At 41.3% G+C, this 27,439-nt stretch overlaps 1 protein-coding gene across 4 annotated transcripts in view; it reads left to right on the forward strand.

Moving 5' to 3' along the window:
• Positions 1-9,383: 9,383 nt before the first annotated feature.
• Positions 9,384-27,439, forward strand: part of PHACTR1 (phosphatase and actin regulator 1) — a 532,833-nt gene continuing 514,777 nt past the window's right edge. The window contains exons 1-2 of one of the 4 annotated variants that reach the window (XM_036447917.2): positions 9,384-9,579; positions 11,387-11,566. In XM_036447917.2, coding sequence (XP_036303810.1) covers positions 11,437-11,566 — 130 coding nt within the window. In that variant the 5' untranslated portion in view covers positions 9,384-9,579; positions 11,387-11,436. Of the gene's footprint in view, positions 9,580-10,087; positions 10,204-10,253; positions 10,399-11,386; positions 11,567-27,439 lie in introns of those variants that run through there. The other 3 variants (XM_036447915.2, XM_036447916.2, XM_045584274.1) reach the window with 3 other exon arrangements.

Genomic DNA, 27,439 nt, shown 5'->3' on the forward strand with positions numbered 1-27,439 from the left:
GAAGAGCCATAGGCAGTTCCTCCAATCTGACAATGGATTCTGTATACTAAATCTTGCCTTTGATGTGTATATCTACCTTGCCTCAGGACAATTTGTGTTAATGAAGAGCATGGGGTCAGAAGATCCAAAGGAACTTAGTTTCTTTAGCTAAGTCTTCTCTGGTTCCCCAATATGCCTTCCAAGATTATGTTTCATCTGGAGTTTTGATTCATTTACAGCAGCCCTTTTTCCAGATTCTTGATCCTTCAAGATGCTTCATCAAGACCCCTGGCATTACTAAGAGGCACTACTTAACCCTCTTACCTGACTGGCGATATGGAAGTCTACTTTAAATTTACTTTGGTTTCACCACTTCATAATCTATTTATTGTGAGAATATAGGCAAGTTACATAATCTACTTTGGTTTTCTCATCTGTTAAATGAGAATATTAACCAATAATCTCAGGGAATGAGAGGAAGGTAGATCATGGTGCTAAAATAGTTCACCTTGCTGCCAAAAAAATTATCAATAGAAACACAGCCTCTTTCAGTATTCAATATCAGTGGTGTTTAATTTTTTAAAAAATTCTTTATTGAGTAAAGTATTACATATGGCTCCATTTCCCCACCCCCACCCCCCCACCCCCCCCACCGTGCTGACCTATCTGTGGCCACTCCCACCTCTCAGCACATGCCCTCATCCCCTAGTGTCTATGTCCATTGGTAATGCTTATATGCATGCACATAAGTCCTTTGGTTGATCTCTTATCCAAGCCCCACACTACCTCCCCACCTTCCCTCTGAGGATTAACAGTTAGCTCCATGCATCTCAATCTCTGTATTTATTTTTGTTCATCAGTTAAGGTTGTTCATTATATTCACAAATAAGTAAGATCATATGATATTTATTTTTCTCCAAGTGACTTATTTTGCTTATTAGCATAATGCTCTCCAAGTCCATCCATGCTGTTGCAAATGGTAAGTATACTTTATTTTTTACAGCAGCATAGTATTCCATTGTGTAGATGTGCCACAATTTTTAATCTATTCATCTGCTGATGAGCACTTAGGTTGCCCTTAAGATTATTTATTTGTCATTAATGTTTGCCATTGTAATTCTGACATGTATTGGTGTAGGTCTTTGGGGGTTCATCTTGTTTGAGACTCTGTGTTTGTGTGACTTTTTTCTTCTCCAAATCAGGGAAGTTTTCTGTGATTATATCTTCACATAGGTTTTCTAATCCTTGATCATCTTCTTGTCGTTCTGGCACCCATATTATACATATGTTACTTCATTTCATGTTGTCTCAAATCTCTCATTGGCTCTCCTCCTGCTATTTATTTTTTTTCTCCAATTGCTATGCAGATTGAGTGTGTTTGCTGCCCTGTCTTCTAATTCAATCCTCTGCTTTTTCTGTCTACTGTTGAAACCTTCCATAGTGTTTTTATTTTAGCTCTATTGCTTTTTATTTCCCCTTGATTCTTACATATGTTGTTGATTTTTCTCATCCAAGTGATTTAGGAACTGTATGACCCTATTCTGAATTCTTTTTCTGACAAAGTACATGCCTATGTTTCATTTAGTTTATCTTCTGATGACTCATTTTTCTTTCCTTTGGGTGTTGTTTCTTTGTCTCCCCATTTTTGCTTTCATGGAAGGGTCTAGGCACCAAGTTGTATGAGGACAACTCTGCATTCCTTCTGGCCACCATCTTCTGTAATGGTTCTCAAATTTTAGTATGCATGTGAATTTCCAGAATAGGTTGTTAACATGCTGATTCTAAAACAGTAGGTCTGGGGTGCAGCCCAAGATTCTCCAGTTCTCAGTGCCCAGGAAATGCTGCTGCTGCTGCTGCTGCTGCTGATGCTCTGGACACATTGAATAGCAAGACTCTGTACCATGGGTCTCACAGTGAGGTCCACCCTTAAATACTTGGGTTTCACTTTACAAAAAGGAAGAAAAAGTCAGAACTTTAGTCAAGCCCCAATTCAATTGACTCCAGTTCTAGGAACTCTAGACTTTTTAGCAATAAGATACCTTAGACTTAGAGACTTCATAGTTTAACATCTCTATTTTATAAGTGAAGGAAAGCACCATATCTAACATCACAGAGCAACAGATGATATCAACACCTAGGTTTTCCAGTTCACAATCCTTACACTTACCAGGAATACAGCAGTTGATAGCTTTAAATGAACACCCCTTAAATATACATCCTATCTGAGGAATCATGGGGGACAGAGGGACAATGGTTGGCCCTGGAAAGAAGCCAACAGAGATAGCATGCTTCATGCTGAACCAGAATGCTCCTCTGGGCCTTCCCAAAAGAACAGAAGTGAGTGACTAGTCCACATTTCATCAATATCTTAGAAGCTAAGCAGAATTTTGTGCACAACATCCCAGCCCATTTTTATCCTGATTTTTTTTTTCTTGGAAAATTTTTAAAAGAGTCAGAATTCAAGCTGCCTTTGCTTGGCCTTTGGGTCTTTAAATCTCAGGTTTCTGGTTCTCAGTCGCCCACTAGGAGAACAGAACCACTGGAGTCCTCCTTGAAGAGCAGGCAGTTAATGGTGACAGCCCATCCCTAGTGCCTGTGAGACAGTCAGCACAGAGGGGCTCTTTCTCCAGACCCATGACTAATCACTCAGCTTCCTAAGGATGTGTTATAAATGTTCCCAGAGCTGTGCTGCAGCCCAGTGGGAGCTTTTTGGCTCTGTCTCACCACATATGTTATCTTCATGGTAGCTGGTCCCAAAAAGGGTTGTAACTCAAGGGAATCTCTTCACATATTTATGTCTGGCTTTAAAACAAGAAGCTCTCAAACCTGTCAAATCAGGGAAGCAGACGGCATCTCTATTAGGGGGTGCATTTTCCCTCTGGGTTTGTGAAGGTTTCCTCTGGAGGACTCCCTCCTTTTACATTCCTGGGTCTGATAGCTGGCATGTTGGAAACCAACTCTGTGCCAAAAAAAAGAGCCCTTTTCAAGGTATACAGTGTAGTGGGGTTCAGTTTGAATCTGTAGGAGGAAGGCAAAGAAGGTGGGGGAGGTTTAATGTACACAGCATGTAGCATTAATTGAATACTTTTGTTGGTTGCCATAGGGATGAGAAGACTTTTGAGCTTACATCCTAGCTCTTTAGGAGCTATGTTAAAAATGTGATGATGGATTCTTGCTGTTTACCAAATACCAACTTTTCAAACAGGGGCTCTTTTATAAATGCAGCACGAATTCTTACCCTGCCAAAGAAGGTTATACTAACCAAAAAAAAAAAGAAAAAAAAGAAAAAAGAAAAAGTCACTCCCAAAGCCCTAACAGCTGAAGAACAGGAACTTTCCCTAATTACCTTGGGCCTCACAGCTTCCAAGATAGTGAAACACAATGCAGTTCTGTTCTTTTCCACCCCAGTAGGAATTAGTGAAGTACACAAAAGAAGCCTGTAACAGGTGGTAACTCACTCAAGGCAATCATCATGGAATTGTTGTGGGAGAATATTTAAAAACCAAACAACTGGCTTAAAACCAATAGCTCTTGAATTGTTTTAAATATTAATTGTTGTTTGTATGTTTGTATGCTTCTCTCAGCAGCCAGCTCTCTAATTCTGTTCATTGGCGATTCAAAGTCCCAACATCAAGGGCTGACCTGCAAACTCAGTGTTAAAAACCACATCAAGTTTAATTAGTGTCTACTCCTACCTCCTCACCCCACCAACTAGATCCTATTTTTTCACCTAATTTGAATATCTATGGAGAAGTTAAACACATTGAAAGTTTACCAACTGGCATGCCAAGGTGTTGCCTCCTCAGCTCTGGACAGCTGACTTCCTGAAGCTGCCTGCCTCTAGAAACATTTGCTTATTTACAAACATGATAATTTTTTATGTATACTTAATATGAAAAGAGTTTAAAAAATCTAAGTTTAATTAACTCACAATGTCCTTGGGGTTAGGGATTGATCTGGTTTATTGTGTATTACCAGTATTTCATGCAATGCCTAATGTATAGTAAGTGATAAATAATTATCTGCCAATTAAATAACTACTAATAAATGATTAGTGATTGAACATTTAGATTCAACAACTGTGGACCAAACACTGAAAAAATAGAAACTCTGCTGTTGACCCTTTCATTATGAAATGGGTAAAGTGCCTAGTCTAAGCCAAGCATCTATATATATTATGTTTATTAATTTGGCTGAAGAAAGAGATGACGAGCTTATGAAAAACAGTGGCCACAAACAGCCTAGGTGCCTATCAGCAGATGATTGGATCCAAAAACTATGGTACATTTACACAATGGAATATTATGCTTCCATAAAAAAGAAAAAATTCTCATCGTTTGCAGCAACCTGTATGGAATTGGAGAACATCATGCTGAGTGAAACAAGCCAGTCAATGAAAGAGAGACACCACATGACCTCACTTATTTATGGATGATAAAGAACATTATAAACTGAAGAACCAAAAGATAGATATAGAGACAGTAAAGCAACAAGCAGACTGTCAAATTACAGCGGGGAGGTTGGGGAGATCTGGGGGAGATAAGAGATCAACCGAAGGACTTGTATACATGCATATAAGTACAACCAATGGACACAAAACTCTGGGGAGGGAGGGTATGTACTGGAGGGGGCGGCATTGGTATATGTACAAAAATAATACTTTAATAAAAAATATATATTAAAAATAAATAAATAAATAGCCGAAACCGGTTTGGCTCAGTGGTAGAGTGTCGGTCTGTGGACTGAAAGGTCCCGGCTTCAATTCCGGTGAGGAGCATGTACATTGGTTGCGGGCACATCCCCAGTAGGGGGTGTGCAAGAGGCAGCTGGTCTCATCAACATTTCTAGCTCTTTGTCTCTCTCCCTTCCTCTCTGTAAAAATCAATAAAATATATATTTTAAAAAAATAAAAATTAAAAATAAAATAAATTTAAAAAAGGAAAAAAAAAGAAAAAGAAAAACAGTGGCCAAAATGTTACTGTTGTTTAAATCCTTGTTGCAAGCAACTCTCAAGAAATTCTAGTGGTGAAAAGAATAACAGATGCCCTTTTGGTGAGGACTTCTTGGCATGGATCCTCTTGTTTCCTTACTTTGCATGGCTCTCCAGAAAAAGAACATGAAGAGCCCACTAAAATCCACCTGCTCTCTGTGAAGGAAAATAATTATAGTAATTACCACTTTGGGAGAATATACTAGGGCCAGGCACAATTCTAGATGCATTACACATATTAACTCATTTAATCCTCATGTATGCACAAGTTAGAAATACAGACAAAATAGGTAGTTCAATGTTAACACTACCTCTAAGTTCATTTTGATTATTTATTTATCTCTATCTATCTCTATTCCTATCTCTGTCTCTTTATAATCTCTACTTTGACTTACTTATATATCTATCCATCTATCTACCATCTACTCATCTATCTAATCTATCTATTGGCAAACCTCACTTTGAATAGCAGTTTAGGATTATAAAATGACATTTCAATGACCTAAAAATGGCTTATCTAGTTTTGATACAATTTAGAGTCACTCCCGGTGGGTTCTCACCACTATAGCCGATCTTATTTTCCTAATGTGCTTTGAAATTTCAAGAGCTATATCTTCTCTGTAAGGTCTGTAAGACTTGTGGCCCACAGAGATTATTATTTACTACTTCAACATATCTTTGGATATTTTTAGGTTACTATCTGGATTTTCAGGAAGACTAGGAAAACACAATTCAACTTGTGATTATTTTTTTAGCCCCCTCCAGGATAGTTGAAAATAAATATATACAAGCATAAAAAGAACTGAGGGCAATATGATTTTTTTGCCAGAGGAAATAGTCAAATATCATTATTATGTAATCTCATATTCATGTTTAAAAAGTTACTACTGTCAACACATGTTCTATGATTAAGAAGCCATTTTCATGTCTTCCTATTTAGGGATTTGTGTTATAATACATAGAGAGTTGCTTGAGAATTCCTCATTTTTTTATTCAACATTTCTTCAGTTTCCTATTTCCAGATCAATTAGATAAACACTGAGATACTGATATAATTTATGAGTGGTCTTTCTACCAAGCAAAGAAATTTCCGTAGTGTAAGCAAGACCAACTTACTAGATTCCAATTGGCAGATGGGTAAAATGACATTTTGAGCTCTTGTTCTCCACCCTTTGAATCAGCCTTTCTACAAAAATCAGAAAGGGTATTTTCAGAGGTGGGCAATGAGCAAGTATAAGCAAAGGCTTGACTTCTCTTGGCTCGGGCCTGTCATACTGGCCAATGCCACCTCTCTTCCAGTGTGGCTCTCCCTAGTGCAGTTTCAAGAACAGAAGACTGCATGATTGTGTTTTGAAAACTCTTCTTTCTGAGGATTAGGGCACCAGTGGAATAAGCATTTCTGGAGGCCCCACAGGAAGATGAGATGTGGGAGAAAGCTTTATTTGCATGGGATTACAACCCTCATGTTGCAAACTCTCATTACCCTTAGTCTAGTCCTTGAAGGGTATTCAGCAGAGTTAGAAGCAAAGTGAGAGTCCAGAGTTTCCTTTCCATGGTGGAGCTGGGTCCAGTGTAGCATCAGGCAAGTCACAGTTCATCAGTCCATTGTGGGCCAATGCAGAGGAGGACACCCCTGCAACAAGAGAGCCAGGAGCCCAGGGGCACAAGAGAGAGGAAACTCCTTTTTTTAGGAGTTTAAATTTTTGAAATCTTCCTGTGCTTGCAGTGGCCACACCTACTCTGACCAATGACCTGCTTCCAGGTGTGACTGACAGACAAGTAAGTATGTTCCCTCTTTCATGGGCAAACATCTATTTGGCCTTCCCTTTGCTCCTTCCCTGTTAATCAATAATCAGGTTATTTATAATAGTGTCAACATGAACCCAGAATATTTGAGTCTTGTGCCTTCTAATAGAAAAAAATAAGTACAATAGAAAGATAAATTAACACAAGCTGATATTTTTATTGGTCTCTAGTTTCCATCTGAAAATACACCTCCATTTTGAATTAATCAAATACTTCTCTTTCTTTTTCTATATAGATATATAGATATATCTTCTTATTACCAAACTGAACAGAAAAGTATACTTATCTCCATGTCATGTGTTTTTAATAATCCTAGATTTTTTGTTCCAGACTAAACTTTCATATTGAAATGCTATCAATTAAAAGATAAAATTCTGCCCTGGCTAGTGTGGCTCAGTTACTTGGAGCATCATACACTGAAAGGGTGCAAATTCAGGTTCAATTCCTGACCAGGGCAATATCAAGGTTGCAAGCTAAGTCCCTGGTTAAGGAGCATATGAGAGGCAACCAATCAAGTTTCTATGTCTCCTTTCCTCCCTCTATAATCAATAAACATATCATTGGGTGAGGACTTTAAAATTTTTCTTAAAGATAAAGTTATATTTTGGCTTAATTAAAAAAAATATTTTTTCTAGCTCACTGAGATGTTAACACTGAGTTAACTTTTTAGAGCTGATGTCTTGAGAATGTTTTGGGTTGAGTTGCTCAGTGCTGCATGAATGTTAGTCTGATACTTGTTCTAACTTTGCCTTCTTCTCTGGTTCTATTATACCTCCGAATAATGGGCCATTGTAAATGTTGCTTTTGAGTAGTTTAAGTTATAAAACAGAGCTGAGCTGATCAGATTTTGACACTGGCTTTTGAACATTACAGTGCTTCCCCACCTTAAAAAATTACCCACATGGATATTCCTACATGTAACCTACAGTTATGCTCGCCAGAGTGTAAAATCATTTTTTGAAGAAACAGGTTGATTTACTTTTAAAAAACCCAGTCATTAATTATTTAATAAAACGAAGTTCCTTTTTGCAAGTGAATAATCAATAATCCTCTTTTAAAATACATTTTTAAGTTGAAATTTGTCTTTCTGAGCTTTCTTAAATTATGGATCTTTTACATGACATTTCAAATTTTCCTTACTTGATATCTCTAGAAATGGCTGACTTCTAAACTATCTCCCAACCCCTGCCCTGGGAACCAATTCTATTTTTCAAATTTCCAATTTAGCATCTCCTTCAATCATACATTCATTTGTGCTAACCTAAATGATTGGTGTATGTCAGTAAATTGTGCATTTTCTCTCTCATTCTCCCCCTCTTCTTTTCCTTCTCTCTCCTATGAGTCATTATAATTTCAGTAGAATCACAATAGAGAGTTCAGAACCTCTCGCCCACACCTCACTGTAAGCTAAAGGAACCAGGAGACAGCTTTCTCTTGTAAATGTCAAGTGTTCAGCATGTCTCCTTTGGAGGCTGAATAGAAATGTAACCTTAGAAAAGTTAAGTCCCTGGATCTGGGCAAAGCTGAGAGCACAGGCACACCTCATTATAGTGTGCTTTGCTTTACTGCAATTCACAGGCGTTGCATTGCATTTTTGTTTGTTGTTGTTGTTTTTTACAAATTGAAGTTAATACCCTCTAATGGAAAGATTACAACTTGCTTTATTTTGCTGGTCTTGAGTCACACTCCCAGTATATCCAAGGTATGCCTGTATTCTGAGTCCAAAGTTGACTTTTGACTTTGCCTACAAGGGCATATAATGGGTTGTTTTAGCTTCCTCTTTTGTCCAATTTAACTCTCTGCAACACCAACTTTGTGTCTAATTTATTCTAACCTGGTAGGAAAACACACAAGACAAACAGCGGGAGATTTTCATGTTAGAAGGGAGGAGTCTAGTGGTCTTCCTTCCAAGGCTTCTCAAATGTAGTTTCTCTTAATAATCCAAAATGTTCCACTCCACATTGTACTTGTTACCAGTTCTGCTTGGTCAACAAAGGTGTGCGAAGGTTGAGAAAACCGACTAGAGGGCTTGGCTTTGGCTAACATTATGCCTTTCATGAGCAAATCTCAAGTATTGTGCCTTACTAAGTAAAGGCCTTACTGAGGTTTGGGAGGGAGGATTCCAACCAGAAATAAGCTCAGAAATCTAACCAAAGGTTTTTGTTTGTTGTTTGTTTTGTTTTTGCTGATGGTATTATTTTGCTACACTCAGACTGACAGAGAGGAATGCATTTAGACAGATTGGCAAGATTTGGGCTGAAGATTTGACCAAGCAATTAAAGGCAGGAAGATAAAGGAAGGCCAGGAAAAAGGGAGGAGGGTGAAATCAAATGTGCGCCCTTTATTTCACTCCTGAAAGCAGCTCACAATTATAATTACCCACCTTGCTTTGCAGCTCAGAATAAAAGTGGCCTTGCACTAAACCCCTACCCAGGCAACTGTCGTGATTAAAAAGTACTCCACACCTTGGAGAACTGAGGAGACATGAGCATAATTTTAAATGCAAATTAAATTGAGGGGGTAGCGGAGAGAACACATAAAAGACAGTAAAACAAAACCTTTCAATTTTCTTAAATTAGCAGCCTAATGTGTTTTAAAGAACAGCTCCACTCAGATCTCTTTTAGGTGTTGCATTTCATCACAATATAAAATGGGCAAATCCATCACCTTGTTCTGCTCAGTGTTCCTGAACTGGGATTGAAGGGAAAATTAGAAGCTGTTCCTTTGGGCGTGCAGGCTCAGCATCCTGCATAGCTCTGCTTCACGCTCTGTGGTATCCTGTTGAAAGGGGCCAACAAGTGCTGGTGAGTACCTGCTAACTTTGATAGTCTTCCTTTCATACATCTTTTTGGCTTTCTTTTCTTTTGGTGGGGGGTGGGAGGAATTTCACAAAAGACTTACGATATAATTCGTCTTTTAAAAGCTGGGAAATTTCAAACAGCTTTTTAAGCGTCTTCCCGTGACTGATTCACAGAAGGCAAGAGAGTTATTTTCAGCCTAGATGCCGATGGCTGATCTTTGAAATTATTATAGCAGGAGAATGTTTAACATGAGCTAGCTAAAAATGACCTGTCCCTATCACCCTAGGCAGCATTACAGTAAGAACTGGTACCCCTAACGATTTCTAGACCACTTTCTTATCATATTAACTATTTAATCATGTAATTCTGTTTTAATTTCAAGTCCAACTGGGACTTGGAGCTATAAAAACATATTAAATCCAAACCATTTTTTAAGTGACTAAGACACTTCTCTGCAAAAGAGATGGGCGGGGATAGGGAGATGCAGAATGGACCCACGTGATGGTTACATATAGATTTAATGGGGATGGTTTTCTGCCAAAGTTTTACACAGGAAACCGGTCATTTTCTTCTTTCACAATAGAGGACACAAAGAGACGGAGGCTGGCGTCACCTTCTGTTGCTAAGGTAACGTGCTCTGGCCATTTTATCTGATAAAACAAGTCCAGTGGACGGTATACATTATTCATTGCTGTAATAAGCAAACAATCAAAATTGTTTACTTCCACTGGGAATATTTAGTGAGATCAAAGACTCTCTGGCTGAAATTGCTCCTGCTTTTATTGCCGGCAGTTAGCCCTTGATTTTCCTTTTCTTTTTGCAGTAAGTATGATTTGCTATTGGGGTACCTTTGGGTATTTGTTAAAGTTTCCTCTTACCGGACTAGGAAGAGAAATAGCTGATTAGCCTTCTGAACTTGATTTTAATGACTCTGTCTTGTTGATTCTTTCCTAAAGCATCCTGCAGAAATAGAGTAGTTCATCAGTGCAAGTGTCAGGGAAAGGCTACATATGCTGGAAGGCACCACCGGGCTGAATGTTTTGTAGTGAAGTGGATTAGCTTCCTGACAGGCTAGTGCATGATAATATTAAGGGGATCGTTATGATTCTGAAATAATTGTCATTGCTCTACAGACCAGAATTCTTTCTTAACAGCAGCCCATGCCAGGGGTGAGCAGGTAATAATGCTGTAGCACTTTGTAAAATGTACCGAGGGAATCGCTATAAAGGAAAGGATTCAAGATGTTTTACAGCTAACATGTCAGCGTATGTCATAAATGCAAAGCATCTGTATGTGGAGGCTCTGATTCCAGGCAAGTCCTGCTGCTCCAGGGGAATCGGAGCTCACTGGATTAACTGAGGATCAGTACTACGAAAGGCTGACACTTAATGAAGCCATTTATCAGACAGGCTTTTAGAAAACGGATAGCATATGAACTTAACAGTATCTTTTCCAGTTAATATGCAACAAGGAAAGACTGGTATGTTATCTCTCTTTAGCCTGGATTGTCTGTTTTTCCTGAGTGGGATAGATGACTTTAAATGAATGTTGGTTAAATGTGGCATTTTCTCACATAATAGGAAAGCTATGTTGAAGGGTGTTTATAGAATTGGCTATCAGTCAAATAATGGGATATTCAAATGAGATCATTTAAATATATATATATATATGTGTGTGTGTGTGTGTGTGTGTGTGTGTGTGTGTGTATATATATATATATATATATATATATACTTATAAATGCATACTTGAGATTTTAAAAATCTATTTAACAGTTTAAAATATGGTGATTTTCCCCCCTCTTTCATAGGCAAACAGATGACTATTGTGTCTTAAAACTCTGTTTTTGAAACATCAAGGATGGATTATCCCAAAATGGATTATTTCCTGGATGTGGAGTCTGCTCATAGACTCTTGGATGTCGAGTCGGCTCAGAGATTCTTGGATGTTGAGTCGGCTCAGAGATTCTTCTACAGTCAAGGAGCTCAAGGTAATACATACAATGGGAGAAAGGGAGGAAAGCATAAGTTTGAAAGGCGCTGGGGATGCTCCCTCTCTTCCTCCTGCCACCCCACATACACCTTTGATAAGGCTGAGTTTACAGGCTCTGCACTTTCAGAGATCTAGGGCACCCTGACTTATCTGACTGAAATCCAGCTGCAATAGAGGCTCTTGAGCTAAGTCTCATGTCTTGCAGCTGCTGTGTCTGTTTTAGAAGGATGCAGCCACTGCCTCAAGGAATGACCAGTGCCCTTTGGAGGAGTAGGGAACATACCCGTTGTGAAGTGCTACTGATGTGCACGTTTTTATTACATGCTTCAAGATGGTCAGTTAGGCTCCAGTTTACTTGCTCTCCTGTTTAAGGGTGCAGTTAGAATGTTTTCCCACCACATTTCATATGTTTTCTTTTCCATGGAATACTTAGGGCACATGTGTCAAACACAAGGCCCGCGGGCCAAATCCGTCCCGCCAGGCCTTGCAATGTGGCCCGCACCGCGCTGTCATCACTGCACTCCGCTGCGTTTCCATCACAATGACAGTTTATGACTATTCAGTAAGCCATTCGGCCCGTGATTTAGGCTGGATTTTAGATTTTGGCCCCTTCTCTGATTGAGTTCGACACCCCTAACTTAGGGTATTCACTCAAAGCAAACCCGATGATGGGCATATCCCAAATGGTGCAAGGGATGCTCTGAGGAGAAGGGCAATGCCTGCATCCTTAATAGAAAAGTGGTTGAATTCTTGGAAGTCACAAGCAGAGCTGAGAAGGAAATGCTGTTTTGATAATGCTGGCTTGTTTCACGTTTAGGTTGTGAAGTACTTCACACAGAGCACTGATAATATTCTGCCCTGGCTTTCACAGGGCTGTCTTCTAAATTGATTTTACCTGGCTCTCAAGCCAATTTCTCATGGCAGCCTTGAGGGCTTGTGAGATTCCTTCTTCTCTGTTTTATTTTTTCTGGGCATGATCCAGTCTTCTTAAAGTCAAGAGGGCTTGAAATTTATCTGGTTTATCTGTTTGTGTCAGTGCACTCATCAGCAGGGCCTAAATTCACAAAAATGATATAATAGCTAACTGTTCATTCCTCTGCTGTAAGTAATTAGCATTGCTACTCTCGACCCCTTAAAAAAAACATGCAGATGTTACTGAGGTAGGAAAAGGGTTAGAGACTGGCCAGGACCTTCAGCCTCCTCTGGGTCTGCAGGACAGAAGATGCTAGAAGGGGATGGAGAATGGAAGACTAACGGGAAAGGGGTCTGAGCAGGGCTCAATGCCACCTGCAGACCCCAAGTAAACATTGCTGGGTCTGGTCTATTCAATGAGCATGAGAGAACAATGTTCAGGGTGGAGTCACCCACCTGAACTGCGTAACTGTTGGCAGGCAGAGGAGGAGAGTGGCAGTTAATTGAAGATAATAAATGTGTCCACTTTGCCTTGCAGTTTTAGGATTTAAGGAGACTAAGCTGTGGGTTTTTACAGAAGGAAAAAAGGCAGGATGTGGGAGTCTCAGAGGATCTCCAGGCAGCCTGGTGGTTGTCGGCAGATGGAGCTGGGGGTGGAGTGGTCAGAATTGTCACCATCAGTGACTGGTTTAGCACCAGAGTTGAAATGACTAGAAAATGTATGGGAAGTGGTAGCATAAGCTACTGCTGCTTTCAGATATCACATTCATTTTAGGGTAATCAGAATGATGTTTCAAGCAAAGAAATTTGGACTTGTAATAAGGGTGGAGGTTCCCTAAACATCTATTTCCAAAAATCCTGGACTTCCTGAGTCAGAAATTCAGGTGTAAAGCTTAGGAGTTTGAATTTGAAGCAAGAACTCCAATGATGATGACCAAGGGAGCACATTTAAGAAGCAATCCATCCAGTCCAGCTTCTCTCTTGTCACCCAGAGCAGGAACACTCTCCTTAGCGGCAGAGTAATGCCATGGTCCAGGATAACAGCCTGGACCCTGACAGCCCAGGTTCAAATCTTGGGTCTGCCACAGTGATGTGGGGCCAATTAACCTCTTCTGCAAATAACAGTGCCTAACTTTTAAGATCTTAAGTGTATTAATGAGGTAAGATTTTAAAGTGCATAAAACAATTTTTGCAACATAGGGAATGTTATACAGAAGCAAATCAATAAAATAAACATCTCTGGCAAAAGGCCATCTCTGCCCGGTTTGAAATGTCACAAGGAAGCCACTGCCTTTCAAACAAACGTGGCCTGGCAGGAGTTTCACTTCTTATTTTGAGTAAAGGTTTTTTTTAAGTAAATGTTAAAACACATTGATCATTTTTCTGCCTCATCAAAACATAACTTAGAGAAAAACTGAAAAATGGTAACATTCTGTCTTGGTACTCACCATCTACCTAGTCCTTCTTTCACTGAAAAAGCCCCTTTTTTCTTCTAACACCTCATCCAGAGCCTCACCACCTAGGACTGGGCACCCTCAGAGTCTCCGTTCCAGGCCCCTGTGGTCTCTACATTGCAGTTGGTCACTGCACTCTCCAGCCCCTCTACATCAGCTTCCTTCCACTCCGCACAGATTCCACAGTCTTTCCTGGATAACAAGCCCCGTGGCCTGATAAATGGCTCCAAGTGAATGGGCAGAGGCCTGGGGACCGTGGCTTGAACCCCTGTCTTTCTGACCCAAATGTTCATGCTTTAGAGCAATGGCTAACACCCACTTCCTACCACTGGCAATGCTCTGAGGACCAAGTGAAGAGGGGCAGTATGGTGGCTGGCTCTTGAGAAAGGCATTTGAGGCCATTGGGGCCTTGTGCTGCTGCTGAATCATAGCCTGTGGTGCTCTCTCCTTAGTCAGCCCACCAGGAACAGAGGGACTTCCAGAAGGCCAAGTAGCCCCATTGTGGGTGACTTAGGTTGTGATCTGCTAAACTAGACTGTGATTATTATCTTTTGAGTTGTCTTCTCTAGAGCTCATGCAAATATTTCTACAGATTGATCAAGTGTTTTTACACATACAAATACTTCTAAAGGTAAAAACAAGAAAATATGAATTTCATTTCCCATATTACCATTCCTGTACCAATTTATTTACAAATTCATACACTTCTTGGAAACCAATTGCTTCTTTATTAATTATGTGCAAAATGATTATCCAAAGCAACAGTACCAGAATTGTAATGTTTTGGACCCTATTATAATTTTTCAATATGTTCTTGTAAAGTGCTAAGTGCCAATCCTTAGGAAGAGGCTATTTCTAGCTAATAAAAGCAAGAGGAATCCAGGAGGTGAGAATAAAAAAGAAGGAAAAGGCTATTCATTCTATCATGGGACAGATTCTCCTGGATGTCCAGAGATTTTTCAAGTCAGTCATCTGCGTTGCTGAGTAGCACAGCTTATTGTCTCCCACCTTTACTTTTCCTTGATCTTGATGAGCCCATGTCTCCAGGGATTCTGCTTTGAAGCATGCTATGTCACAGAGAACAGAAAAAAGCCTAGGTCCCTTGTGCAGCCCCTTGATGAAGGATGCTCGCCCGATTAGTCTGTGGGTGCTGTGTCCACAGTAAATCCTGCTCACACAGAAGGGGTTCTTTGAATGTCCCCATTAACGCCAGAGGAGATTCTGGAGTTGGAAAGTACACAGGACATAAAGATCAGCCATATGTTGACATCACATCACCTGAGCTCATTCATCTGTCAGGTTCTGACAATGATATCTCACATACTCAGCTTCAGGTCCTAATTTATTTTACTGAGCAATTGAACTGGGAGGGGAGTCATACTATAAAAATCACAAAATTAGCATCATGGCATTTTCAGGTTGAAATGGACATTTTGGATCAGTGATTCTCTGGCCCCCTCCCTAAACCAAGTGAAATAGAATCTGTGAGGGCTGGGCCCAGGTCCCAGTGCCGTGTTTTTCAGCAAGCGCTGGGTTATCCTGATGAGCTCTGACCATTGAGAACTACTGTTGTGGATCATTAATCACTTACTACTCAGAGTGCAGTCCCAGGCTAGCAGCATCAGCTTCAGCTGCCAACTGGTTATAAATGCAGAATCTCAGGCCCCACCCCAGACCTAGAGAAGCATTATCTGCATTTTAACAAGGTTACCAGGTAATTTATATAAGTCAGAGAAGCAAAGATAGAGTCCAGGGCATGCTAGAAACAGCTGGCAAGCTTTTATAATCTCAAGGCTGGAGTCCCACAGCAGACCAATCCACTCAGTCTAAGGAGGAGAGCCCTGAACCTGAGGATGTTTTTAATTGTCTTCGGTGATTCAAATGTGCAAACAGGGCTCAGAACTGCTGACCTCCCATTTTATGGAAAAGGAGGTTTTAGCATATCATGCAGATATTCTTACCTGAGTATTTGTATCTTCCAGGACTTTTCTTATAAATGAATCCAAGCCATTGGAAAGATTCAAATTGAGTTTTGCTTTTAAAAAAAAGGATTGGACTATGTATTTGTTCTGCACTATTTATTGTGTCCATTAATTCAGAAATACATTTTGGGAAAGAGGAATTATGATACTCATTTTTCAGATTAGAAAAGACTATACATTTAAAGAGGAGCATAGCCAGGATTTGAATACAAGTACAGTAAATCCAATTCCAACAACCCCACAGGAACTGAAGGCAACATTCATGACTGAATTGCAGGGCTGGAGAGGCTGAAGCTCAGAGTGGTTTGGCCACATGCCCAAATCACACAGCATATAATGAGAAGGCGAAAACTAGAACCAGATCTCATCTTACCACACACATATATGCCCTTCCCACTGTGCTAGGTTTCTCTTTTAAAAGACCATCAAAAACCTTAGACATTTCAAGAAGGAAAATACATTAAAAGAGGTCAAATTGACTAAAGTCACTAGGCAATCAAATTTATGACTCGTGCTCACAATCCCCCTTTTATCATTTTAAATAATTCTTGGCATTAGGATCAGGTGCTATAGTCATTGTGACTTCATCAAAATACATGTTTTCTGTCATCTCTATTGTCTTGTTCAACAAAGAGAAATGCCAGTTTTGACAACTGATGAATGCCACAGTGAGCAGCTAAGAGTCTCTTCGAGTTGCATTTGGAAGTAGAGAAAAATTCATCTAAACCCCCCTTCTCAACCATTTTCCCCCACTCTCCAACTGCCTCCCAGCTCTACTTTTAGCCCACGCTGTGAAATCTGTCTGAACAGCTGTTTTTTCTACCTTTAGCTTTGACTTCAATGCATTCTAAAGCTAAACTGTAAACCTCTGGGACTTCTTAAAAGGATCCCAAAAGACAAAGACATTTGGAAATTCTTAATTATTTGTAAATCATTGCCAATAGTTAACCTCACAGATTGTGTTCATGCTATTTTCTTTCTTGTGCTTAATTTGAGATCCAGCCCTGATGTCACCTCCTCTGTGAAGCCTTGCCTAACTTCTCCAAGCCTCTCTTTTGAAGCCTTCTGTCCAGCCTTTATTGTAGCCGTTATCATACTGAATTATTCTGCTTTCACTACTTATTAGATGCATGGTTTCACTACTCTAAACCTCAGGATTTCAACTCAAAATGGATATAAGGCTAGCTCTGAATTTTTTAAAAGTGTTTTTGTGTGTGTGTGTGTGTTTTGTTTTTGTTTGTTTGTTTGTTTTTTAGAATTAAGAGAATTATGCCTATAAAGTGTTTAGTACATTTTTCATTATTATTGGTTAGTTATTGGTGCTATTGTTTTATTATTACTTAGGTGTCTGTTGCAATCCTAGATCATGATAATCTCCTTAAATGTCATTTTTCTGGGTGCCTAATACCATCCCTGGTATATGTTAGAATCATTAAGATTTATCAAATATCTCTATTGAACTGAAGTAAAGAAAATGCTTAAATCTACATTACAAAGAGAGATTTGGGATTCAGGGAGAGGATTTAAGACCTTTAAAAAACTATATCTTTAGTTGAAAACAGAAAGTCTGCTTAAGGCCAAAAGGAGGGACAGGTAAAATAATATTCAAATAATTAGAGATTCAGGAAACAGCAGAAAGTTATCAACTCTTCAACATCTCCTATAAAACAGAAGAAATTTGAGAATTGAAAGCAATAGGAGGATATAGCAGAGGGAACTAGTATGCTATTGATGAGAATTAACCTTTTAAAATGTATTTCCAGGGATCCCCAAATAGTACCCTTTTATAAAAGCTTTTTAATATACAATAATCTGTGAAGACTGAGTTTTTATTCAGCCTAAAAGTAAACGTATGAAAGAGGTGACCGCTTGATGCTTGCTCTGATGAACCGAATTGAGATCAAGTAAGGGAAAGAGATCAACCAAAGGACTTGTGTGCATACATATGGGCCTAGCCAGTGGCCATGGACAACGGGGGGTGGGGCATATCTAGGGAGGGGTTTGGGATGGGAATGGGGGAATAAGGACAATTATGTGAGACCATAATCAATAATTTAAAAAAAATTAATTAAAAAAAAAAAAGCTGCTCTGAATATGTTCAGGAAACCAACTCTGAGCTACACCTTAGCTAAGATCCTTTTTCCTTTCCTTCTTTAGATCTGGACTGCCTGGTCCAGTTCTTGTAATTTTTGGTTGATTAATCCTCAAACTAGCTAGCTAGCATTCATGCTCCTGCTTCTGACCAGACTCAGGAGGTGGCTGTGGGTACCCACACCTAAGAAATGCACTTTGAGCACAACTCACTGCAAGGCTGGCCATGGTGTTTCCAGGAGCTTTGCTGAGTCATGCCCAGTTAGTTCTAATCAGTAGTATACCAGTTCCTTCTCTGTATCTTTAATATTGGTCATAGATGTGGCTCATATCTGAATTTGCAGATATAATTTGCTCCATAAAGACAGAGGTAGGAACAGTGATTGCAAAGCCACCGAATCCCTTTTGGAGCATGATTGCCAATTGGGTCATAACCCTTTGAGTTCACTTATCTCATGTGCTCTCACTTGCCCTTCAGAGTTCTGCTACAACCTTCACAGCAAAGCCAGCCACATCTTCTCTGTGCCCTCGTGGCCATGTACTAACCACGCAGTTTGCATGTAATCACACTGCTTCCCAGACCCTTGTCTCCATGAAGTGCTTCAGAGGACACTTCTCTGATAGTTGACAGCCTTGTTTGCATGGTGCTGAAGTCATCATCCGCAATGAATACTTGTTTTTTTGGTCTTTGATTTTTTTCTCTGTAACTCTAGCCAGGAAGCAGCTCGCTGTGCTTCACTCACGAATGACAAGCTTAACTACCAAGCCTTCCTTCCTAACCTCCCACACACTCCCTTTTAGACCTCTAATTGCTCACACCCAGACTCTCCAAACCCATGTTTAATACAGGGAACATTTTGTGTGAAAAAGAGGGTGAAGGCAGATCAAAAGGAAAAAATATTGTGCAGATAGGCAGCCTGCCAACTCCACCCATAGATGACCATGAAACCCAGCCGTCCACTTCTGGAGTGTGCCCCTCAAACAGTACATAGAGTCACATTCTCACTACTGACAATTCATCTGCAACTGGCCTTCTGATGCTCTGCACGTCTTTGCCCCCAGAAAACACTCATGTTTGCTGTGTCATATATTGTGATTCAGGGTTCAGATGTAAAGCAGGTCTTCAGGAAAAAAGGAAAAGAGACAGAGGATGAGAGTATGAGAGGCAGAGAGGAAGAAAAGCATACGAAAATACAATGAAATAATTCCAATCAATTAATAACTCCTACTCTCATATGAGAGTGGATTAAAGATGCAGCCACACACAGCATAAACAATTTGCAGGTGCTAGGGAAAGAATTCTCACTCTTCATTTGGCCAAATAAATCTGCTTTACCCCCAAAGTGTTCAGAACCATGCTCTGTGCCTGAGGTGGCAGAGGCAAGGATAGGGAGTCTAGTGCATCAAAATCAGCCCATGGCTGATACCACTTTTTATATTTCAAATAATATCTCAGTAAACTGTCAGATTCACACATTCACACAATACCACTGACTGAATATTTGTGTTAAATTATATTTCAGAAATTCTAGTGATGAATAGATAATTTTACAGATTTTTGTATCATTTTTATAAAAGCAAAATGGGGCAATATTAAACTAATTGGAAAAAAATTAAAAAGAAAGTCAAACTTTTGCAATTATTTTTATATTTTCTGTCACTTTCATACACGTCACATTTTATAAGTCGCAATTATGGTATATAAAAAATTGGAAGTAAAAACAAAATTTCTTCCAGAACTGGGTAAAAAATGTCACAGTGGTTTTTTTGAACTTCAATGTAACACCAGATCCAAGTCAAACTATGATTTCCCCTTCTTAGCTTGTGACTTTAGGCAGGGTATTTCATTCTCTTTGCCTCACTTTTTCCTTTTGAATGCAAATGATAATGTGTTCTTAACCCAAAGGGTTATTTTGAAGATTAAATGAAACAAAATAGCATTTCACAAACTGCAGTACAGTTTACAATTTTTCAGGTAATACATTAACTCTTTTATAATAATAACTAATAGCCCTGAGCATGAATCCATGTGCAAGAGCTTGCTGCCACTTGCCTCAGCTGGCCACCTGCCCACTGCTGCTGGTAGCTCTTCGCTGCTGGTAGCTCACTGCCCAGCCCTCCTGTAGCTCTCCACCACTTGTAGATTGGTCATGATGTTACTGTGTAATGGATAATTAACATATTCTTCTCTTATTATGTAGGATGTATTTTTCTCATTGTGTTTTAGAAAAATATAAATGCAAAGCATTTAATTGAAATATAAAATCTATAACTAGACATCATATGGGCTACTTAGAACAAGGGATAAAATAGGCTGACTAAAGTCCATTTAAGGGGAAATATCCTATCTAATAAAAAGAGTAATATGCAAATTAACCATCACTCCACCACACCTGCCAGTCAAGTCAACCTGCCAATCAGAGCAAGTATGCAAATTAATCCCAAACAAGATGGCTGCCACCACAGAAAGCAGGAAGGAGGCTTGGGTTTCCCCAGCAATGGAGGAAGCCAAGCTTTCCACACACCCGAGCCAGTCCAAACTTCTACTCAAGGATACAGAGTTTCAATTATAGATGAAAATCCCAAGAAAAATGGTGGCAGCCATGGATCTGGAGAGAGCATGAGTCTAAGGTTGCCCCCGGTGATGGAGGAAGCCAAGTTTTCCACCTGCCCTGGCCAGCCTGGGCCTCCACTCCAGGCTACAAAGTTTCAATTATAGAAGGTGAATAAAGCTCAACAGAAATAGCTGCTGCCATGGAGCAAGCAGTAGGCTTGGCTTTGCTCCAGTCTACAAAGTTTCAATTGTAGAAAATAAATATATCCCAGATACCTGGGCCTCCACTTAGGTCACTGGGGGGCATGGCTGGCCTACAAACCACCATAGGCCCCTTACCCAGGCAACCCCATGTCCCAAGGGAACCTCCACCCTGATCTGGGACACCCTTCAGGAAAAACCAGCTGGCCCCCACCCATGCACCAGGCCTCTATCCTATCTAATGAAAGAGTAATATGCAGATTGACCATCACTCCAACACACAAGATGGCTTCCCCCATGTGGTTAAAGATTATGCCCCCATCTGGACACAAGAGGGCCACCACAAGATGGCCAGCAGGAGAGGGCAGTTGGTGGGACCAGGCCTGCAAGGGAGAGCAGTTGGGGGCAATCAAGCCTGCAGGAGAGGGCAGTTAGGGGTGACCAGGCTGGCAGAGGAGGCAAGTTGGGGGCAAACAGGCTGGCAGGGGGCAGTTAGACATCTATCAGGCTGGCAAGGAGATGGTAGGGGGTGATCAGGCAGGCAGGCAGAAGTTATTAGGAGCAATAAGGAAGGCAGGCAGGCAAGCAGTTGGGAGCCAGCAGTCCTGGATTGTGAGAGGGATGCCCTGAGGGTTTCCAGATTGGAGAGGGTGCAGGCTGGGTTGAGAGACACCCCCCTCCCATGCACGAATTTTGTGTACCAGGCCTCTAGTTAAGTAAATAATAATGCAGAAGACAAATGTAGCAAAATCCATAAAAGTGATACAGGGATGATTAAAGTTTGGGAACCAATAAATATAAAACTCTAAGCAAAATGCATATACCTAATGCAAAATCAATAAGTGTTAGCTCTTATACTGATTCTATTTTAATTTTGTCAAGCCTTAGAGGAAATTGGCAGGGCCTCAGCTTCCCTGAGAAACATCCCACTCCTGTCCCATCTCTTATTTCCTTTGCCTCCATTTATTCCTAATTCAAATGTTTAGACCAGCAATTTTCAACCAGTGTGCCACAGGTAAATTTTACACCACACAATACCTGACCTTTTAGTCCGGGCACTGATCTCTTTTTCCTTAGATTGCCAAATGAAAAAATGACAACAGCTGTCCAGTGTAATGAAAAAATGACAACAGCTGTCCAGTGTAAATGTATCCAAATCATACCGTTTTTTGTCAGATCAGTCAAAATATAATATATTTTTTATATGCTACAAAACTTTAGTATTAATTTATGTCTGTCCTGAGATGGAAAATGCTAAAAATGGCTGGTCTAGACCCTTTGGAAATGTGAGATAGTCTTAACACACAAGAAAAAGCATCAAAAGTTTGAGTTTTAAAATAAAATTGCTAACAAATCTGAAAAGAATCCTCTTTAAAGTTCTACTGCTGGGAATTTTTTTCCAATCTTTGAAAATATTTGCTAAACTGTACTGATGTCTGAATTTATAGCAAACTAGTTTATGAGAATGTGGCTTCCTGGTAATAACATAAATGAGTCAGCACTTACCTAGAAATCAGGAAATAGATTTGGAAGAATTCACATTAAATTATAGTTCTCTTCATTGTTTAAAAAAATTGATTCCTGCCGAAACCGGTTTGGCTCAGTGAATAGAGCATCGGCTTGCGGACTGAAGGGGGTCCCAAGTTCCATTCTGGTCAAGGGCATATACCTTGGTTGGGGGCACATCCCCAGTAGGGGGTGTGCAAGAGGCAGCTGATCGATGTTTCTCTCTCATTGCTGTTTCTAACTCTCTATCCCTCTCTCTTCCTTTCTATAAAAAAATCAATAAAATATATTTTTAAAAAATTAATTAATGAATGAATTAAAAAATCAATTCCTTAAGAAAAAAAAATGGTAATGTGAAGAAAGCAACATCAGAAATACCTGGAAGATAATTCTATCCCAACCATTAAACAGCCATGTAACTGGCTTTTGTTTCCTTTTTTGCAAAATGATAACAAATGCAGTAGTATTATTATGAGGATAAAATGACATGAAGTAATAAATGTAGATCAATAGTAGAGTCTCAGTAAATATTGAAGGAATGAATAAATTGCCATGATAAGAAAAGGAAAAACATTCATTAAGTAACTGTTGTCTTCAGGAAGTGCAGGCAATCTCAAAAAGAGCTCCAATAGAAGCAAAAACAGGATATAAAAGGGGAAAGGAAAGAATTCAGAGGAGTTGATGCCAAAGCTTCATCCTGGAGTTCACACAATAGTGAGCAACTTCTTGCAGGAAAAGCCATCTTGTACGAGTCCCTCTAAAGCAATTCAGGATGACTGGATCATCAAGTGCAAACAGGTGAAGGTGATTCCTGAAGCTGGAGAAAATTGAATTTAGGAAAAGAGACCTGGAGCACCTGATTAAGAATAAAGGAACAAACACATTAGAAACAGACTCACAGGTACAGACTGATGGTTGTCAGAGTAGGAGAGGGGAGGTTGGGAGACTTGATGAAAAGGTGAAGGGATTACAAAAATACAAATTGGTGGTAACAAAATAGTCATAGGGATGGAAAGTATAGCATAGGGAATATAGTCAGTAATCTTGTAGTAACTATGCATGGCGCAGGCAGGTACTGGAACTATCAGAGGACCACTTTGTAAAGTATGTAATTGTCTATAGATGATGTACATCTGAAATCAATATATATAATATTGAATGTAAACTATAACTGGGAAAAAAAGAATTTTTGAGTCTATTAATAGGGAACAGAATATTTGAAGGAGTTTTAAAGCTGAGAGTTGTAGGCCAGTTGTTCCCAAACCTGTTACAGGTCAGAAATGCACATTCTACAGTCTCATACCTGGGTTACTGATCAGAATCTTGGGGAGAGTCAGGTGTGATAATCTGTGTGTGTGTGTGTGTGTGTGTGTGTGTGTGTGTGTGTGTGTGTTTATCTTTAAGGGTTTTTTTGTTGTTTTCTTTTTTTACAGTAGATAATATGAGATTTGGAATTTGAGACCCACTGACTAGTCTAAATCTTTACTTTTATAGATGAAGAATATAAAGCCCAGAGAACTAAATGAATAAAACGGAAGAAAAATCCAAGATTATATTAATTTACAATTCACTATTTGTTAAACACTAGTCATGTGCTAGGGATTCAAATTCAAAATAAACAAATCCCCTGGTCTCAAGGAACTAACCCTCTAATGTAGACACAGATAAATAAATCAATAACTTTTGTTTCAAAAGATAAATGCTGGGAGAATGTTCACACAGATGAGGGCATCCAAATCAAACAGACATGTTATATAGTATGTGCATATGTGTTGGGAAGGGAGTTCAATGCATTTCCAAGTTGATGTCCAAGAGTAGATGTCAGTTAATCTGCCTTTAAGTTCTGTTTAGGCAAGAAATGACATGTGATAAGGCATGAACATATCTATAGATATATAAAAAGCCAGTGACCAGAATGCCATAAAGACTGGAATGATTGGTTGCTATGAAGCCCACTGCAGTCAATAAACTGGCTGGATCAGGGGCTGGGGCAGTCCAGCCAACCTCCATTGGCCCCTCCTCCCAGCCAGCCCACCCCTGATCGGACTCTCCCACCCCAATCAAGGGTGGGGCAGATGGTCAACCCCCTTGGAGCCCCTTCCCTGGCTGATCCCACCCCTGATCACCCCCCTATCCCAAGAGGAGATGGGGCTGGCCAGCCCACCACCCACAGCCCCTCCCCATGGCCAACCCCACCTCCCAGCATCACCCTACCCCAATCAGGTGCAGAGCCCACTGGCCAATTGCCTGTGGCCTCTCCCCCCATCATTTCTCCTCTGACAGGCCTGCCCCAATCCACCCTGATTGGGGCTAGGCTGGCCAGACCCCACCCATTCAGAAATTTGTGTACTGGGCCTCTAGTTAGAAGTATAATACAAGATTGGGCAAAAGTAGGTTTATAGTTGTGAGTACATGAAACACTGAGTTTATGCTTATACTAGAGGCCCAGTGCACAAAATTGGTGCATGGGGGACGGGAGGGGGCTATTCCTCATCCAGCCTGCACCCTCTCCAATCTGGGACCCCTCAAAGGATGTCCGGTGGATCAGGCCTAAACTAGCAGTCGGACATCCCTCTCACAATCCAGGACTTCTGGCTCCTAACTGCTCTCCTGCCTTCCTGATAGCCCCTAACCACTTCTGCCTGTCAGCCTGATAACTCCCTAACCACTCCCATGCCAGCCTGATTGATGTCTAACTGCTTCCCTGCCAGTCTGTTTGCCCCCAACTTCCCTCCTCTGCCAGCCTGGTCACCCATAACTGCCCTCTCCTGCAGGGTTGATTGCCTCCAACTGTCCTCCCTTGCAGATCTGCTGCCTCCCAACTGCCCTCTTTTGCTGGCCATCTTGTGGTGGCCATCTTGTGACCACATAGGGCAGGATCTTTGACCACTTGGGGGCAGCCATATTGTGTGTTGGAATGATGGTCAATCTGCATATTACTTTTTCATTAGATAGGATAGAGGCCTGGTCCATGGGTGGGGACCACCTGGTTTTCCTTGAAGGGTATCCAAGGTCAGGGTGGGGGTTCCCTTGGAGCATGGGATGGCCTGGGAGAGAGGCCTGTGGTGGTTTTCAGGCTGGCCCCCTGGCAACCCAAGCAGAGGCCCTGATATCTGGAATTTATTTATCTTCTACAATTGAAACTTTGTAGCCTAGAATGAAGGTCTGAGCTGGCCAGGGCAGCAGAAGCTTGGCTTCCTCCATCACCCTGGCCTCCTGCTCTTTCAGCTCCGTGGCTGCTGCCATTTCTGTTGCAATTTATTTACCTTCTATAATTGAAACTATGTACTCTTGAGTGGAGGCCTGGGCCCACCGGGAGTGTGTGGAAAGCTTGGCTTCCTCCATTGCCAGGGAAACCCAAGCCTCCCTCCTGTTCTCTGTGGCTTCATCCATCTTGGTTAGGGTTAATTTGCATTCTCTCTCTGGTTAGCTGGTGGGTGTGGCTGGTGAATGTGGCTGGTGGGGGTGGCTGGTGGGTGTTGCAGAGTGGTGGTTAATTGCATATTACTTCTTTATTGGGTAGGATTATATTGTGTGTTCACCACCTCAAGGCAAGTCTCCTTCCATCACAATCTGTCCCCCCCCCCCTTTGCCATCTCGTACTTTCCCCCACCCCCACCTCCTTTGTGATTTGACATTTGAATTGACATTTGAGATGTACCTTGAGAGCAGAGGTGGGATTTAGACAGATGAAGAGGGTGAGAATGTACTTCAGGTACAGAGAGTGAGCACCTGGCCTGGAGGCAGGAGAGATGAAGACTGGAAAGACCAGAGCACATGCCCCTCAGATGCCTGTCAGTGAGGGGACCTGAGAGGGAAACAGAAGACCCTGCATGGAGGGGGCAAGGCTGAGGAGAAAAGGAACCAACGATAGATTTACTGGCCCTCAGTAACCAGGTGTTCTTGAAAGTGAGAAGTGGGCAGGAGGGTGGGTCAGGTATGCCATGGGAGGGACTCCACATGCATTGCTGGTTTTGAGGCTAGAGAAAGGGATCACAGATCAAGGTTTTCTGGAGGACCCTGGCAGCTGGCAGTGGCTTAGGCAGAGACATGGGACAGAATGGTCCCATAGGAGCAGATTCTGCTGGCACCCATGAGCAGAGGATGGGCTGGGTCTCCCAGCTCCTCTCAGCACCTGAAAGGTAACCTGTGAAGGCCCGCCCCCAAGACCCAGGTCCAGGGAGGGCTACAGGAGGAGCACATGTGTTCAATGAGTTTGGGACTGAAGGGCTATTTTCTAATTTCATAGAATGTGATCTATATACTAGAGGCCTGGGGCACAAAATTCATGCATAGGATGGGGGTGTCCCTCAGCTCAGCCTGTACCCTCTCCAATCTGGGATCCTTTGAGGGATGTCTGACTACCTGGGATCAGGTCTAAACAGGCAGTTGGACATCCCTCTCACAATCTAAGACTGCTGGCTCCCAACTATTCACCTGCCTGCCTTCCTGATTGCCCCTAACCACTTCTGCCTGCCAGCCTGATCACCCCTTAACCACTCCCCTACCAGTCTGATTGATGTCTAACTGCTCCCTGCCAGCCTGTTTGCCCCCAACTTCCCTCATCTGCCGGCCTGTTCACTCCTAACTGCCCTCTCCTGCAGGGTTGATTGCCTCCAACTGTCCTCCTTTGCAGATCTGCTGCCTCCCATCTGCCCTCCCCTGCTGGTCATCTTGTGGTAGCCATCTTGTGTCCATATGGGGGAAGCCATTTTTGACCACATGGAGGCAGGCATCTTGTGTGTTGGAGTGACGATCAATCTGCATATTACTCTTTCATTAGATAGGATAGAGGCCTGGTGCATGGGTGGGGGCCAGCTGGTTTGCCCTAAAGGTTGTCCTGGATCAGGGTGGAGGTTTCCTTGGGTATAGGGCAGCCTGGGCGAGGGGCATCTGGCAATTTGCAGGCTGGCCATGCCCCCTGGGCAACCAAGTTGAGGCCCTGGTATCTGGGATTTGTTTTCCTCTACAATTGTAAGATTGTATCCTAGAGTAGAGCCAGGCCTTCTGATTGTTCTGTGGCTGCTGCCATGTCTGTTGGGATTTATGTAACTTCTATAATTGAAACTTTGTAGTCTTAGCAGAGGCCTAGGCTGGCTAGGGTGTGCAGAAAGCTTGGCTTCCTCCATAGCCTCCTGCTCTTTCCAGCTCTGTGGCTGCTGCCATTTCTG

Source organism: Pipistrellus kuhlii, unplaced genomic scaffold (genome assembly GCF_014108245.1).
Source record: "Pipistrellus kuhlii isolate mPipKuh1 unplaced genomic scaffold, mPipKuh1.p scaffold_m20_p_2, whole genome shotgun sequence".
NCBI classification, from domain to species: domain Eukaryota; kingdom Metazoa; phylum Chordata; class Mammalia; order Chiroptera; family Vespertilionidae; genus Pipistrellus; species Pipistrellus kuhlii.